Source organism: Cottoperca gobio, chromosome 19 (genome assembly GCF_900634415.1).
Source record: "Cottoperca gobio chromosome 19, fCotGob3.1, whole genome shotgun sequence".
Lineage (NCBI taxonomy): Eukaryota > Metazoa > Chordata > Actinopteri > Perciformes > Bovichtidae > Cottoperca > Cottoperca gobio.
This window is the reverse complement of record NC_041373.1, coordinates 17,585,105-17,600,512: the sequence shown is the minus strand read 5'-3', so window position 1 is coordinate 17,600,512 and position 15,408 is coordinate 17,585,105. Positions and strand designations below refer to the sequence as shown.

At 43.6% G+C, this 15,408-nt stretch overlaps 1 protein-coding gene across 1 annotated transcript in view; it reads left to right on the top strand.

The window, feature by feature from the left end:
- LOC115024546 (delphilin-like) overlaps nt 1-15,408 on the top strand; it is a 31,254-nt gene that overhangs the window by 14,427 nt on the left and 1,419 nt on the right. The window contains 19 exon segments of the mRNA XM_029456239.1: nt 899-1,051; nt 1,288-1,443; nt 2,107-2,258; nt 2,656-2,799; nt 3,768-3,853; nt 4,123-4,273; nt 4,656-4,957; nt 6,305-6,349; nt 7,135-7,281; nt 7,283-7,894; nt 8,392-8,541; nt 8,854-8,941; nt 10,083-10,172; nt 12,998-13,194; nt 13,858-14,013; nt 14,081-14,167; nt 14,255-14,384; nt 14,572-14,690; nt 15,085-15,249. Coding sequence (XP_029312099.1) covers nt 899-1,051; nt 1,288-1,443; nt 2,107-2,258; nt 2,656-2,799; nt 3,768-3,853; nt 4,123-4,273; nt 4,656-4,957; nt 6,305-6,349; nt 7,135-7,281; nt 7,283-7,894; nt 8,392-8,541; nt 8,854-8,941; nt 10,083-10,172; nt 12,998-13,194; nt 13,858-14,013; nt 14,081-14,167; nt 14,255-14,384; nt 14,572-14,690; nt 15,085-15,249 — 3,130 coding nt within the window.

Below are 15,408 nucleotides of genomic sequence, written 5' to 3'. Positions count from 1 at the left end.
TGATCTCAAGTTTATGATCTCAAGTTTATGATCTCAAGTTTATGATCTCAAGTTTATGATCTCAAGATCACAAGTTTATGATCTCAAGTTTATGATCTCAAGTTTATGATCTCAAGTTTATGATCTCAAGTTTATGATCTCAAGTTTATGATCTCAAGTTTATGATCTCAAGATCACAAGTTTTTGATCTCAAGATCACAAGTTTATGATCACAAGTTTATGATCTCAAGATCACAAGTTTATGATCTCAAGTTTATGATCTCAAGTTTATGATCTCAAGTTTATGATCTCAAGTTTTTGATCTCAAGATCACAAGTTTATGATCACAAGTTTATGATCTCAAGTTTATGATCTCAAGTTTATGATCTCAAGTTTATGATCTCAAGATCACAAGTTTATGATCTCAAGTTTTTGATCTCAAGATCACAAGTTTATTATCTCAAGATCACAAGTTTATTATCTCAAGATCACAAGTTTATGATCACAAGTTTATGATCTCAAGATCACAAAGGTCATTTTGTCGAGAGAGCCAAATAAGTAACTTATGATCTTGAGATAACGGCATTAATAAAGATATTTGTAGAGGAGTAACTGTCGTTGCCGGGCAGATTCAGTGCCAAACATCAATGCATTTCACAGTGAAACTATTTAATATATTTGTTTATTAGTGGCTTGATATGAATTGATTTAAGAAATGTTAATTTCTTCTTTTTTTTAAACCTATTTATCTGCATTAAATAACAATTTAGCTGCACAAATAACCTCTCTCTCTCTCTCTCTCTCTCTCTCTCTCTCTCTGTCTGTCTGTCTGTCTGTCTGTCTGTCTGTCTGTCTGTCTGTCTGTCTGTCTGTCTGTCTGTCTGTCTGTCTGTCTGTCTGTCTCTCTCTCTCTCTGTAGGAACTGTTCCCATGAGAAGGTGGTGTCCATGCTGCAGGGCAGCGGGGCGATGCCCACTCTGGTGGTGGAGGAGGGTCCGTCTGAGTACTCCTCAGACCATACCGACCCGGAGGAATCTCCGAGCCTGGCCCCCGCCTCAATACCGCGCTCCAGGTCGGTACACACAACAACAACGACATTTTGGTTTGGCATTCCCCAGCAGCTCAGGGTCTGCAGGGACGAACACGCTAACCTCAGACCACTCTTTGTGCCTGCGTGTGCGCTTTCCAAACACTCTGGGGTGGAATGTATAGGGTGGATAATTATACTATATATATATATATATACTGTGGTGTATATAATAATAATAGTTATCCTGTACTAATTAAAGATGAATGATATCCTTGCAGGTCTCCAGCCCTCAGCTCTCTGCAGTGGGTTGCAGAGATTCTTCCGCCGAGCATCAAAGTCCACGGTCGGACCTTCAGCCAGCAGCTGGAGCACCTGCTGACCATCCAGGAGAGGTACACAGTCTGCAAGTCCCTGGAGACCTTCTTCCAGCACAGGTCAGTAAGATGGAGTCTATAAATAGGAGTAGTAGACGGAGCACAGGATGTATGAGGAGGGATGGAGCGAGGGGAGATGCAGTTAGAGACACAGCTTCACTGGGAACATCAGAACATTAGGTCGGCAGCTCCTAATGGTAGCAAGAGACTGCATGAAATAATGTTGCTTAAAGTTCTTCAGCATCTGTTATACTCTATTAACCAGTTTGACAGAAACTAAGCTGTTGCCTGGGAAACTATGTTTATTTTTTACCGTATTGGATATATAACAGGCTGCTGAGAGCTCTTAATAAATAAAATAAAGCACATAGCTAAGCAGGAAGTTTATGCTTCCCATTAGACACAGATTTCATTTCCTCAAGGATGAAGGTCTGAGCGCACGAGAGGCATGGAGCTCTGCAGATGATGCAAACATGTGATGCTGCAGGATTATAAGCCAAACATCAATTGAATTCTACACTGTGCGTACAGTACAACCCCCGAAGGCTTCACTGACGCCCCTCTTGTCCTCCCACCTTCTCATAATCTGTTCACATCCTTTCTCCGCTGTACGTGTCGGTACAGATGCAAAGCAAGATCTTTACATCGTGTGTCACTCACTTACCCAGCTGCAAACATGGGGGTTTGGTTACATAAAGATGCGTTGCGTGGGTGTGTTTGCAGGAATGTGGACACTCTGATTGTAGACGTGTTTCCGGTGTTGGACACTCCGGCCAAACAGCTGATCTGGCAGTTCATCTACCAGCTCCTGACGTACGACGAGCAGGAGCGCTGCCAGGGCAAGCTGTCCCGCTTCCTGGGTTTCAAGAGCAGCGGTGAGCCAGAAAACACAAAGTGGAGCTTGTTTAACACGTACAGTATCAGCAAGACAGTCAACGCGCTGCTGGTTGGATTTGATTCCTATCATGTAGCGAAGAATATAATTAAAAATGAAGCTTTTACTCTCAACCACCTGGTGTGAGACGTACTGGGAGGTTGTTATTTATAATTAACTCCGGCACAAAGGAGCGGCCGTACGTAATTATCTTGTGAATAACAAAAGCTCGATGGTGTGTGTGTGTGTCTGTGTCTGTGTGTGTGTGTGTGTGTGTGTGTGTGTGTGTGTGTGTGTGTGTGTGTGTGTGTCTGTGTGTGTGTGTCTGTGTGTGTGTGTGTGTGTGTGTGTGTGTGTGTGTGTCTGTGTGTGTGTGTGTGTGTGTGTGTGTTCTGCAGCGGCGGCGGAGCCTGACGTAGGCCCGGAGCAGCAGCAGCACCACCGAAGGAGCAGCTCCATGCGTGTGACGGGGACGTCGTTCCGCAGCAACGTCCGAGAGAGGAGCTCTGACGACTGCATCATCGGGACTCACCTGGGAATGGGTACGCTAACTCCCTGCGGCGTCTGAAACCTCCACAGGGTTTGATTCAATAGCTTTCACCCAGCCGGGAGTTAAAGACTGAACATCATCATAACTATGTTTCTCTTCAGAGGAGACGCGACAGGTGAAGAGGGTCTAATAGATTTACCATGAAGCCCGCTGTTGATTACAAGACAACACTTTGTTCTGCTTCCTGAAGCGTCTGTAATAAGTTTAAATATGCACATGAGGCATTATCTAATGCAAACGTTAGGAGAAATCTTTCCTCTGGTCTGAAAGTTGTTATGGAAGCAAACTCTCAAAATGCACCAGTGCATGAAAAACGCCTTTAAAAACTCGCTGACTAGCTTTAAAAATGATAAATGATATTAAACTAAAAGGTGATGTGTCAGCGTTGTGACTCCAACGACTGCACAGTGAGTGAGGTGTTTTTGTTTTGTTATGAAATCTCATCATTAATTCAGTGTTATTGCATCTTTCTTGGATGGGCCTCCCTGGACACACAAAGCAAACCTGCGTAGAGACGGTAAAGGAGCTTCAGCAGGTTACTGCACTGTTCATATTCCCTCCGGCGAGGCATCTGACCCCCAGCCGCTCTAGTTGAACTGCTCTGTAATAAGGCTGCACTGGTCGGCTCCCAGCTGGGAACGTGTGTAGTTGCACATAAAAGATTGTGTGCTCGGTAAATCCTCCGAGCGTCTTTGAAGGCTACATAAGACGGAGACCTACAACAACTCCACATCTCAGCTTTGCTTTTTAATAATGTTCAAGCTCTCAGTTTGGAAGCACGTACTGCAGATTTCATTCATGGTTTCCCATCGCCATCGCTAAGTCCCGCTCCAGGAGCCAAGCTTTCTGTCTTTCGCTCCTCCACCACACTGTTCCTCCCTGCTTCATCCTCTCTCCCCTGGGGTGGGGGGGGGCGGATGCAAGTCCATGTGTCACTGTTCATGCCTTATTGTGCTTTAGGAATTCATGTGGATGAATCTGGGAGCCCGGAGGAGAGGCAGTCAGGAGATGGAACCTCCTTCCCCGAGTCCCCTGACCTCAATCATGTAGGTATAACGGCAGCTTTGCAGCGCAGAGCTCCTCAGCGACTGGCATAATAAATGCTGGTTATGTTATCTGTGCTTTCTGGCCTCACATCGTTTGAAGGTCTGCTCGTAATTACTGCAATTCAACCCGTGGTATTAACTCGCTGGCTGCAGTTAACCTGCGCAAATTGTTCCTAAAACACTTTTTAGAAAAAGGACCAGCAGACCTTCAAAGCGAATGTATTGCAGCGATTTGTGTGCTAACCAGCTGATCATGCCTCCACCCGTAGATGACAGGGGTGTACACGGAGCTGGAGAACGTGTACGCAGGGAAGAGTGTGTCGCCACTGCAGGGCGGCGGCTCGGCAGAGCCCGAGGGCCCGGGACATAGTGAGGCCTACGGGCGCTCGCTCTCCCCCCTCACACTCCCCCCTCTCACAGGTACTCTGGGGCAGACACACACGCCCACTCAATTACATGCACACACACACACAATCACAATGTGTGCATGCTTTCAGACGCACGCTTTCATCAATGGGTCACAACAGCGTGCCGTTTCGGTTTGAGGCATTTGGCAGGAATGAAAACTGCATAACTTCGAGCCTCCGCAGCAAATGAAAGATGTCGTGTTCAATTTGTTGTAAATACAAGCACCATGTAATCTTACCTTATTACATGTTGGATGTTTAAATTAATTAAAGAACGTCACACATCATTTCCTGAGGGAATAAATAGAATAATATATAAAAACGCAGCGTGAGCGTCACATGTAGGTGAAGTTACCCATGCTGATGGCAGCCATCTTTGATTTCCTTCTTTACAGGGAGCCGTAAATCTGGCCTGTCCCTGTCCTGGAAGGAGCCTCTCCCCACCCCCGTATATGAGATCCACCACCAGAGCAGCGTGGACTCCAACCCCTATGTCTGCCTGGAAAGCCCCCCCGCCTCCCCTCAGCACTCGGACGGCGGCCCCAACACGCTGACCCGCCGCAAGAAGCTGTTCACCTTCTCCCGCCCGCCTCGCAGCCGGGACACGGACAAGTTCCTGGACGCTCTGAGCGAGCAGCTGGGCCACCGGGTCACGCTGGTGGACGACTTCGTACCCGGGGAGAACGACTATGAAGAGGTGAGGAAGACCCGCCTCCAATCTGCTGCATCATCAGCTGTAATTATACCCACACATGGACTACATGCTTAGTTTTATATTAAAGGGACAGTTCAGGTTGTTTTAAGTTTGTTTGAGGTACTTATCCGTAGTCAGTATATAACTACAGTAGAGGACGGGCGGTGCGCCAGTTTGGAGAAGCAGAGGAGTATGGGCACAGACGCAAAGCAATGTACCACTGTGGGCGGGGGCAGCAGCAAAACATATTTAAGTTACCTAAAGAAAGTGCACCCTACATTTATAATATTGTCACTACTTTACCTCGCTGTCAGACCTTTCTGACAGGGAACTGAAGCCATCATCTATCTATGCTCTCTTCAAAGCCACCAGACTCCATTGAAAAAAACAGTAATTTTACTTCACAGAGCACAGAAGTTGCTGGTCCCCCGCTGCCTCGATCTGTTAGTTAGTTTGTGTTATTGTGTGAGGTTGGTGAATCCGAACTATCCCTTTGAAAACACTAAAGTCACACAATAACAAACTAACTAACAGAGCGAGGGCAGCGGGGGACCAGCAACTTCTGTGCTCTGTGAAGTAAAATTACTGTTTTTTTCAATGGAGTCTGGTGGCTTTGAAGAGAGCATAGACAGTTCTCCTGACTGACAGCGAGGTAAAGCAGTGAAAACATTCTAAATATAGCGTACGCTTAAACTCATATTGATTTTTCTTTCATGTGGCTAAAATATGTTTTACATATATTATATTACAACAGTACATTGCTCAGCTTTCGTATTTGTACTCCCGTCTGTTTCTCTGCCGATTCCCATCTTCTGTAGGAATACACTGACTTAGTACAAAGTACAAACCTCACGTAAAACAATCAGAAGTAACCCTTTTAAGGTCTTTCATAGTTTTTAAGCATGTTTTTATTCTTACTGCAGAGTATACGTTTAAATATCTCATTATTCCGAGCTCCTTGAAACTTTGCATGAATTATGGATGCGACTTCCAGTTCGTTGAAAAGTTCATGCAAAGTTTCACCAGGAGCAGGAATAATGTGGAATTTTTATTTCTATTTATAAATACAAATAAATCAATGTTTGATACCTTCGTATAATTAAGATTGTGAACTTCTAAATATGTTTTTGGCCAAAGAACAAAGCCATTACTTTCCTGTTTTGTGCTGTAGAGCGACGCTGCTACATGTAATGTTCTAGCAATGATGCAATGATACGAGCACCACTGTCTTACTGTCGTACTGAACAAGCAGATTCACATTTGACTGAAGATATTGCGTTGTAGTGTTGCATGTTTACATTAGAGCAGCTCTAATGTATGCTACAATCAACACTTGTGTCACATGAACAGATATATCAAGGTGGTTGTCATGCTTTCAGAAGAAGAGGGGTGCCTGTAAGTAAATACTCAGTTATACAGTAGAGTCTAATTTTATCTAAGGTTATAATAAGATGCAAACATTACAGCGGCGTTACGTGTTAGTCCGGGTGGTTTTGTGTTTGTCGGCAGCTTATTGTACGTAATCCACTGCTTTTAAAACAGATCTTTTTTTAGTATTGTTTTAAGTGTTTTACAGTAATGTTCTATAAATAGACGGGTTGGCGTACTAATAATATTTAAATGCATGGGTTTAAAAACATATTTTTTTAAGTTTTTAAAGAGGGAAGTGAAGAAACACATTCTGGTGACCCCTTTTCTAAATCTGATTTCAATCATTGTCTCTCCTGCGTTAAAAACAAAGGTTTTGTCATGATAATATCTGTTTTAATGTTTTGTCCAGGTGAAATTGTCTAATTTGTTAAAGTGTTTGTTGTTATCTGTTAAAAACATTAAAGCCTTTTTGTCCTATTTAGAATTTAATGCACTTCTGCCTCTTGTGGCCGAAATGAGTATTACATGAACAAACACTTAAATGTTACCCGACAGCTCTCGTCCCGTTCTTAAATCATAAACACAATTTAGATCCGACTTAGAAAAATGTTTCACCAGAATTGTTTCCTCTCAGGCTTCCGTACTTTTTCTATAAGTAATAAAAATAAAAATAAAAAGCAGATTGATTTTGAGCAAGAGTGTAAAACTTAAAAGATCCATAATGCATTTAATTGTATTTTTTCATAAGAGTGTGTGGAGGGAGGGGGTCGGGATTACCAGGTCTGACGGTGCACCTCTCCTCCCTGCAGATGAGTTTCCAGGAGGACCAGGACCCGGGCTTCGTTCCTCGGCATCTCAGCAGCGGCAGCAGTGAGGAGCACAGTAGCAGCGACGAGGCCTCCTCTCCCACTTACTCCTCAGGATCTGAACCCATCCCGCCACCTCCCACTCAGAGCCCCCCCACCTCCCCCACCTTTCCAGGCTCTGATACCGCCCCCTGTTCAATTCACTGACCCCCTGCCGCTCGTCCGCTTCTCCCCCGAGCACATCCCGCGCAGCCGGATGCCCTTCCAGCCGCACCACCCCATCATCCCTCCGCCCCCACCCCCTCCCAGGACCCTCCTGTCCAGCCGCTCCCCTCTACACAAAGTTCTCCCCACCAGAGAAGAAGCGGAGAAAACTCACCAGCGCTTCCAGACCACCACCACCTCCACCCGCCTCTCGCACGCACACACCACCCTACGCTCCTCCCAGCCGTCCCGCCCCTGCTATCTCCCCCGGCAACACAGCCAGCCCCAGCCCATCCTCCAGCCCCTCCTCCAGCCGTCCCCCCTGCCCTCCCCTCAGCCGCTGAGAACGAGCCAGCTCGTCCTCCAGAGGCACCACCAGCTGCACCACCAGCACAGCTACCAGGGCCCGATGCCGCCGTCCCTCCAGGATCACAGCCCCTCCCAGTGTCAGAGCCACGCCGGCTCCTTGCAGCTCTCCAAGCCTCCGGCCTCTCACTCCACCCTCCCCAGTCACACTAAAACATATGAAACCCCGCGGCAGGAACACCCGTCCCAACAGGTAACACCTGCATTCACAGTCGTTTTTTAAAACATGATGAGTGATATAAATATCGCATGTGTGCAGCAGTGAGCGCCTAGCAACAGAATTTGCATCGTGCAAGATATTTCTGTAAGGGTTGGCGCTATATTTGGCGTGCATGCAAATGAAGGAGCTCGACAGCATAAACGCCGTACTGCATCAAACATGTCAGAAGAAGAAGGTGAATCCAAACGTCTATTTAAAGACCAGAGTTTTAAAGCCACTGATGGAGAGAAGTGAAACGTCTCGTGAGTGCACTGCATTTGTTTGGGCGCAGTGTGGCGATGATTCCAACGCCTCGGGGGTGGAAATATTCTAAATGTAGCAAACACTCAAATTCATTTTTGATTGTTTGTGTTCGGCCTTTTTTTTTAGGTGTGTAAAGAATATGTTTTGCTGCTGCACACATCCACACTAGTGCACTGCTTCGCTGCCGTGCTCCGTAAGCTTTACTAATAATGTGTTTGATCTCCAAGGCACCGCCGCCCCCGCCTCCACCCCTTCCCCCACCCTGTGATCCGCCTCCGCTGCCCAAGCCGGGCCACGCCTCGGACACCAACCACATGAGTGTGAAGCGGCTGCGCTGGGAGCAGGTGGAGAACTCTGAGGGAACCATATGGGGACAGGTGAGTCCATTACATGGTTCTAACATACAGTAAATACAGTAAACACATTTCTCCTTATCTTCCTTCCTTGGCTGTGAAGTTTCCCACTCCTACATTTCTCTTGCCATATTTGGAAACACTTACTCACCGAGTCTGATGTGTCTCTGATGAGTCATGGCAGCATGAAGCACAAATATTGTTTGTGTAAATAGAATACGTGGTGGATCTGATCTGCTCATACACAATGAGGAACATCTGATATCTGTGCATGAAAAGAACATTTTTACTTGTGTGTCTTTGGAGAGTACAGAGTGTGTCCTTGTCTATGTTTAGCTCGGAGAGGACTCGGACTATGACAAGCTCACTGACATGGTGAAGTACTTGGACCTCGATCTGCACTTCGGAACTCAACGCCAATCCAGTGAGTAGTTGTGTGCTTGTGATCGCCCTTTCTCAGACTTCATCAGTATCGTACGGAAGCCCTGAGACGCAAGTGAGATAAATATTTGTGAAACAGGTGCGGAAAAGGTTTTGCCAAATGAAACAAATTACTTTTCTAAGTTGCTTTTTATTTTATTTGTGAAAACAGCTGAAAAGAAAATAGTTTTGCAGGTGAAACTTTTTTATGTTTGTTGTAATACCCACTTTGGCCACAAGAGGCTGAAGCACACCACTACTCCATGTTCTCAAAAGCATGTTTTCTTCCAGGTGAAATGTAATTCCTCCGTGCACTCTGAACACAAGTTACACATATAGAGTGTTAGCAAGTTGTGTAATATTACTGTCATGTCTTTTTTTGGCTACAAATGTATTTTTAATAAACATGGGGTAGTGGTGCACTTCAGCCTCTTGTGGCCAAAGTGGGTATTACAACAGCAAACACATCCTGACAACAAAATAACTTGTTTTCACAGATGGAAAAACACCTGTTGTTGTTGTTGTTGTTGTTGTTGATGTTGTAAGTCATGATCACAGCAGAGAAAACTATTTAGATCAGACTTAAAAAATAGATCACCAGATGTTTTCTTCCTCACTTGCCTCTCAGGGCTTCCGTATTATCGCCATATCCTTATTTCCATCATGCTTGATGTCACGCATTGATAATATTCCATCAAATCGATCATCAGGGAACTAGATTACAGTGAAAGTGATTTGTTTATCTGTTGACATGTCCTGTTTTGTTTGTACCTTCACAGTTGTGATGTTCTCCATAACCTGTTTTGGAGCTGCTCCATTCAACCTGTTCATCAAATCCATTCTCCATAAGGCACCACCCCTCCCCCCCCCCCCATACCTACCTCCCCACTCCTCTCCTGTAATAACACAGCTCTGCCAGAGGAAACGCACATCTTTCTATTATTTATTGTGGAGCTTCCAGACGTTTTGGCCACTAGAGACTCAAAAGGTAGAGCTGTGTTATTAACCTGCCACATGCAGCCACTGTGTGTGTGTGTGTGTGTGTGTGTGTGTGTGTGTGTGTGTGTGTGTGTGTGTGTGTGTGTGTGTGTGTTGACCCCCGGTGCTTGGAGACCACATCCTTACACTGTTGTTGATATTATCAGTCTCTCCTCCAGAGCCAGCCTTCTTGCCAGAGAACTTTAAAAAGAAAGACGTGGTGGAGATTCTGTCTCATAAGAAAGCCTACAACGCCTGTGAGTACCACAAAAACATGACTGCAGGTCACACCCGCAAGGTCAAGTCTCAAGTCTGTGAGACGCCTGGAAAATAACACACATTGCAGTATTTTACGCTTCCTTTAAAAAGCAAAAGTTACTGCAGGGATAGTTCGGGTTGTTTGAAGTCGTATGAGATATCAGTTTATTACTCTTCTGACATACAAAGTGCAACAACAATGTTTCTCCATTTACTCGATGCATTCACCTCGCTTGTAACGCTCGCTGGTGCTCATCACACACATCGCATTCCTTTCCACACAACTGTCACAAAGACAGTTTACAAAACAGCGAACGCACGCACAGTCCCTGAACTCAACGTCAGGTCTGCTCAATGAAAAGGACTCAAAGCCCGTCCAACTACAACAACAACAACAACAACAACAACAACAACAACAACAACAACAACAACAACAATGGCCTCTCTCACTCAATGAGGAAACATACAAACACTATGCAATTTCCAATTCAGGTTACACTGACACGTCATAGCCAGTGGTGACATCACTGGATTTGTCACACAAAGCTTTTGTATCGAAGGTGTCTGTACAGGAAGTGGATGCAAATCTATGACCTGATGTAAAGAGCCGTAAACTTTATATTTTGTGTATCACTACTAAATGACTGCAGGTTTGAACTCGATGCACTGTGTTGAAAAAGAAGGTTGTTTGTCCTTTTGTTTTCTTATCGCATTATTTCTTAGACGCCGGGGCGCTGTTCTTCAAACGCGTTAACGACTTCACACTCACAATAACCCGGTTAATTCCACTCCAGATGATTTGGTTTCTTTGAGCCAAGTTTTTGAGGATTGATTTGTTCAACAAGCGCTCTTATTTTGAAATAAAGTGCTGATCGTTTGATTGCAGTTCCACGAGGTAGGTGTGTTGGGAAGCCTCCCAGCATGCATTGGGGCGATTCATTAGTCTCATTTTCTGTGTGACCGTGTTGTTACTGGTGTTATCTAGTTCTGCAGTGCTGCACAATGTTTCCACTGTTAGATATTTACCTGTGAATGTGGTCTGACGAGTGACGTCGGTGCATGATTGGTGGAGGTTCCCAATGAGCATGACTTTGGTTATAATCAGAAACATTAGTTAATTAATTAATTAATTAATTACAAGTCTTTGGAAAAGTAGCTTTAATGCCTCAAACAGTTTTCAGGTCTGCAGTTAATTATTTAATATTTTTTTAGTGTACAAATTCCCATTTTAATGTGAAATTAAATGCCGTATGTTCCGTCTCATTGGTCAGAATCTTTCAGTTGAGTTCATGTGTTTCTGCTCACTTTGTTATATATTGGTAATTATATTTCTGTATATTTTATCATGTATAAGTAAGACGTTTTCATCTTATCCTTCATATTTCTTATTTTAAACAGTATTTTGCCACAGATGAAATCACCATAAACACAGGACGTAACTTCTACACACGACTCTTTATTGTGATTATTAAACGGGTCATAATGATTTCTCAGTCACCTGCACGTTCTCATCTAAGTTCATGACCAGGATCCAGCGAACTGTCAATAATACTGTGTTATTGTTTTTGATACTGGTTGACCTGCTGTATCAGTTTCTTCTTCTGCTGTAAAATGTCTTTCTTGCTGCCGTGTTTCTTCAATTCCATATTGAGAACGGTGATGCCCTTCTTCTTCTTCTTCTTCTTCTTCTGCTTCTTGTGATTAAGAGAATAAATTCATGTTCTCTTGATGAAAACGTGTCTTCACTTGCTGATCCAAAAGTACAACAGGTTCCACTCTATAATTAAGAATAATGACATTATTCTTAATAGTTTTCTTCACGCCAGGATCTCTATCAATACATCATGCATCAACATCTCTCGTGATACCGAACTGTTGTTAGTGATGAAGGTGTGGGACCACTGTGCAGCACAGTAACATGACATGTTTTTACCTTGAATCTATTGCCCCAATGCATTCTGGGAGGTTTCCAAACACTCCTACGTCATGTGACTGCAATGATCAGCACTTTTAAATGCTTATCGTGATTCCAACTCTATTCATTTCCCCTTTATTTCAAAACAAGAGCATCACATGTGCAGGTGGAAGGCTGATATAAATCCATTGTACACACAATTAACAGAAATATAAATATAATATAACATGATGTTAAAATATAGCATACGATATGTTGTGTCATAATATTTGAGGAAATAATCTGCAGACACTGTGATAAAAACTTAATTTACAGCTTTATATAATGGGCCATTTTATTTTGAAATGCAAATTATTGAGCGATAAACAAACAAGTTTATGCTCCCTATAAGATCATCGTCTTTAATTTATTATTTATTATTAAGTTTCTGATGTTAACGGTGTCGGTTGTCTAAAAGTGTTAAGTCTTAATTTCAGGATTTAATTCTTTGTGGTGATTACGTGAATGTCTTGCATACAGTGAGTGCAAATAACTATTTATAATAAAAGAAACATTTAAATTGCTAATTTTTTGGCAAAAACAACATTCAAGATAATCTGATCTGTTATATTATACAGACTATAACTGGATAATACTTTAATATAATTCCTGAGTGAGTGAGAAGGATTACAAATGTAACATCACAGAAACATAGTGAGTAACACTCACACATCATCAGAGGGGATGGAGGGAACACAGTGATCCTCTTTGTAATGTGAAAACACACGTAAATCATCCTCCTCCTCCTCCTCCTCCTCCTCCTCCTCCTCCTCCTCCTCCTCCTCCTCCTCCTCCTCCTCCTCCTCCTCCTCCTCCTCCTCCTCCTCCTCCTCCTCCTCCTCCTCCTCCTCCTCCTCCTCCTCTCTGCAGCCATCCTCATCGCCCACCTGAAGCTCTCCACCACTGAGCTACGTCAGGTCTTGATGAACATGACCACCGACAGGCTGGAGCCGGCTCACATCAAGCAGCTGCTGCTCTACGCCCCCAACGAAGACGAGGTCAAGCAGTACGAGCAGTTTGAACAGGACCCGGCCAAACTGAGCGAGCCCGACCAGTTCATTTTCCAGGTACACAAACAAACAAAAACTACGGAAGCCCAGAGAGGCAAGTGAGAGAATAATAATTATAATGATCTGTGTTTATGACTTAAGAACAGGTGGAATAATTACTATGACTTACTGTACTATTACCTTTGATGTAAGCGTCACGTTCTTTACTTTTTTATGACTTTTATATGACATACTATACTATGATATTTTTATTACTTTTTTATGGCATACTTTACTATGACATGTTTATACATTTATTATAGCATACTTTATTACTTTATTAATTTAGTTTTTTTATTACTTTATTATGAGATACTATACTATGACATGTTTATGCATTTATTATAGCATACTTTACTATTACTTTTTTATGAATTTTGTTTTTTTATTACTTTTTATGAGATACTATACTATGGCGTTTTTATGAATTTATTATGGCATACTTTATTACTTTTTTATTAATTTGTTTTTTTATGAGATACTATACTATGGCATTTTTATGATTTCTTATGGCATATTTTACTATTACCTTTTTATGAATTCTGTTTTTTATTACTTTTTTATGACACTATAATATACCTTTTTTATGACATACTGTACTATGACTTTGGGATATTACACTATGACTCAACTAAAGTTGGAAAAAGCCAGATGAGTAAACGAGTGTTCTGTGTGTCTCAGATGTTGACTGTGCCGGAGTATAAAACCCGTCTGCGGTGCCTCCACTTCAAGACGACCCTGCAGGAGAGGACGGAGGAGATGAAGGTCGCGTACGATTACATCTACAAGGCTTCAGTGGAGCTGAAGAGCAGCAAGAAGCTGGCCAAGATCCTGGAGGTAAACATCCAGAGGGAAAAAGATCCGGTTTTATATTAAGTGTTATTAAGTTTTCTTTCACCCACAGTTTGTACTTGCAATGGGGAATTACCTGAACAATGGCCAACCCAAGAGCCACAGGACAACCAGTTTCAAGATCAACTTCCTAACTGAGGTAGTAATAACAGCTGCGCTTCAACCACGTGCTGCTCAATTTCACTTTGTCTTTGAGTTTTTCATTTTTCCTTTCTCTCTTTCGCAGCTAAGCACGACCAAAACAGTCGACGGGAAATCCACCTTCCTCCACATTCTGGCCAAGTCTCTGTGCCAACACTTCCCTGAGCTGCTCAACTTTTCCAGAGATCTTACGACAGTGCCTCTGGCCGCCAAGGGTACGATGACGTTACAGCAGCAGAGCTCTTAAACTCCAAGCTTTCCTTCCTGTAGCAGCAGAATGTAGTCGTTCCTGCGTGTCGCTGCCTTTAAAGCATCTGATGCGTGTTGATTTATGTCGTTTGTCCAAAGACAAATAAGTCTGATTTGCACATTTCTTTCCATCTGTTAAACCATGTACTTCAGTGAACCAGAGGGCCGTCACCGCAGAGCTGAGTGACCTTCACTCCACCATCCTGGACATCAGGAAGGCCTGTCTGAAGATCCCGCCCACCTCCGAGGACCACTTTGCCTCCGTCATGAGCGTACGCCTCCAGCTTTATATATCAGACACAAAACATTACATATATTGACCCCTGGCTCTGTCCAAAGTTACTAACACTTTATACCATGTGTGTTTTATTTATCAAACAAGATATAAAGCGTCCGATCTTTGATCTAAGCTAAGCTTTAACGGACAGATGTGAGTTTAATAAAGTTGTGTTGAAACACAGAAACAGAGGCCACGCCCCCAAAACTCTGCAGAATGCATTTCCCATGATGCAACTCAACATCTTTTGTTAGAGCTCCCTGCTTAGTAAATGTACACATCTTTCAAACACCTCCAGCTTGTAGCCACAGAAGACATTACACTGAGTAGAACTGAAGATGATCACGGACGTCCCGCCTCTTAAACACGTGACCTTTTTGCACCCGCAGAGCTTTTTGGAGAACAGCCACCCCGCAATCCAGTCTCTGGAGTCCCTGCAGACCCGAGCGATGGAGGAGTTCTCCAAAGTGGCCTCCTTCTTCGGAGAGGACAGCAAGTCGGCCAACACAGAGTCCTTCTTCGCCATCTTTGCAGAGTTCATTGGCAAGTTTGAGGTGAGCTTCGGTCGTCATTTGCGCGGCACATTGTGCTTCCAACTGGAGTTAAATGTGCTGCATGGATACAGTTGTGCACACTGCACTGTTCTCACAGCTACCCATCAATTTGACTGGTTCCTGCAGGTGAGGAGTTTACATTTGCTTCACAACCTCCAG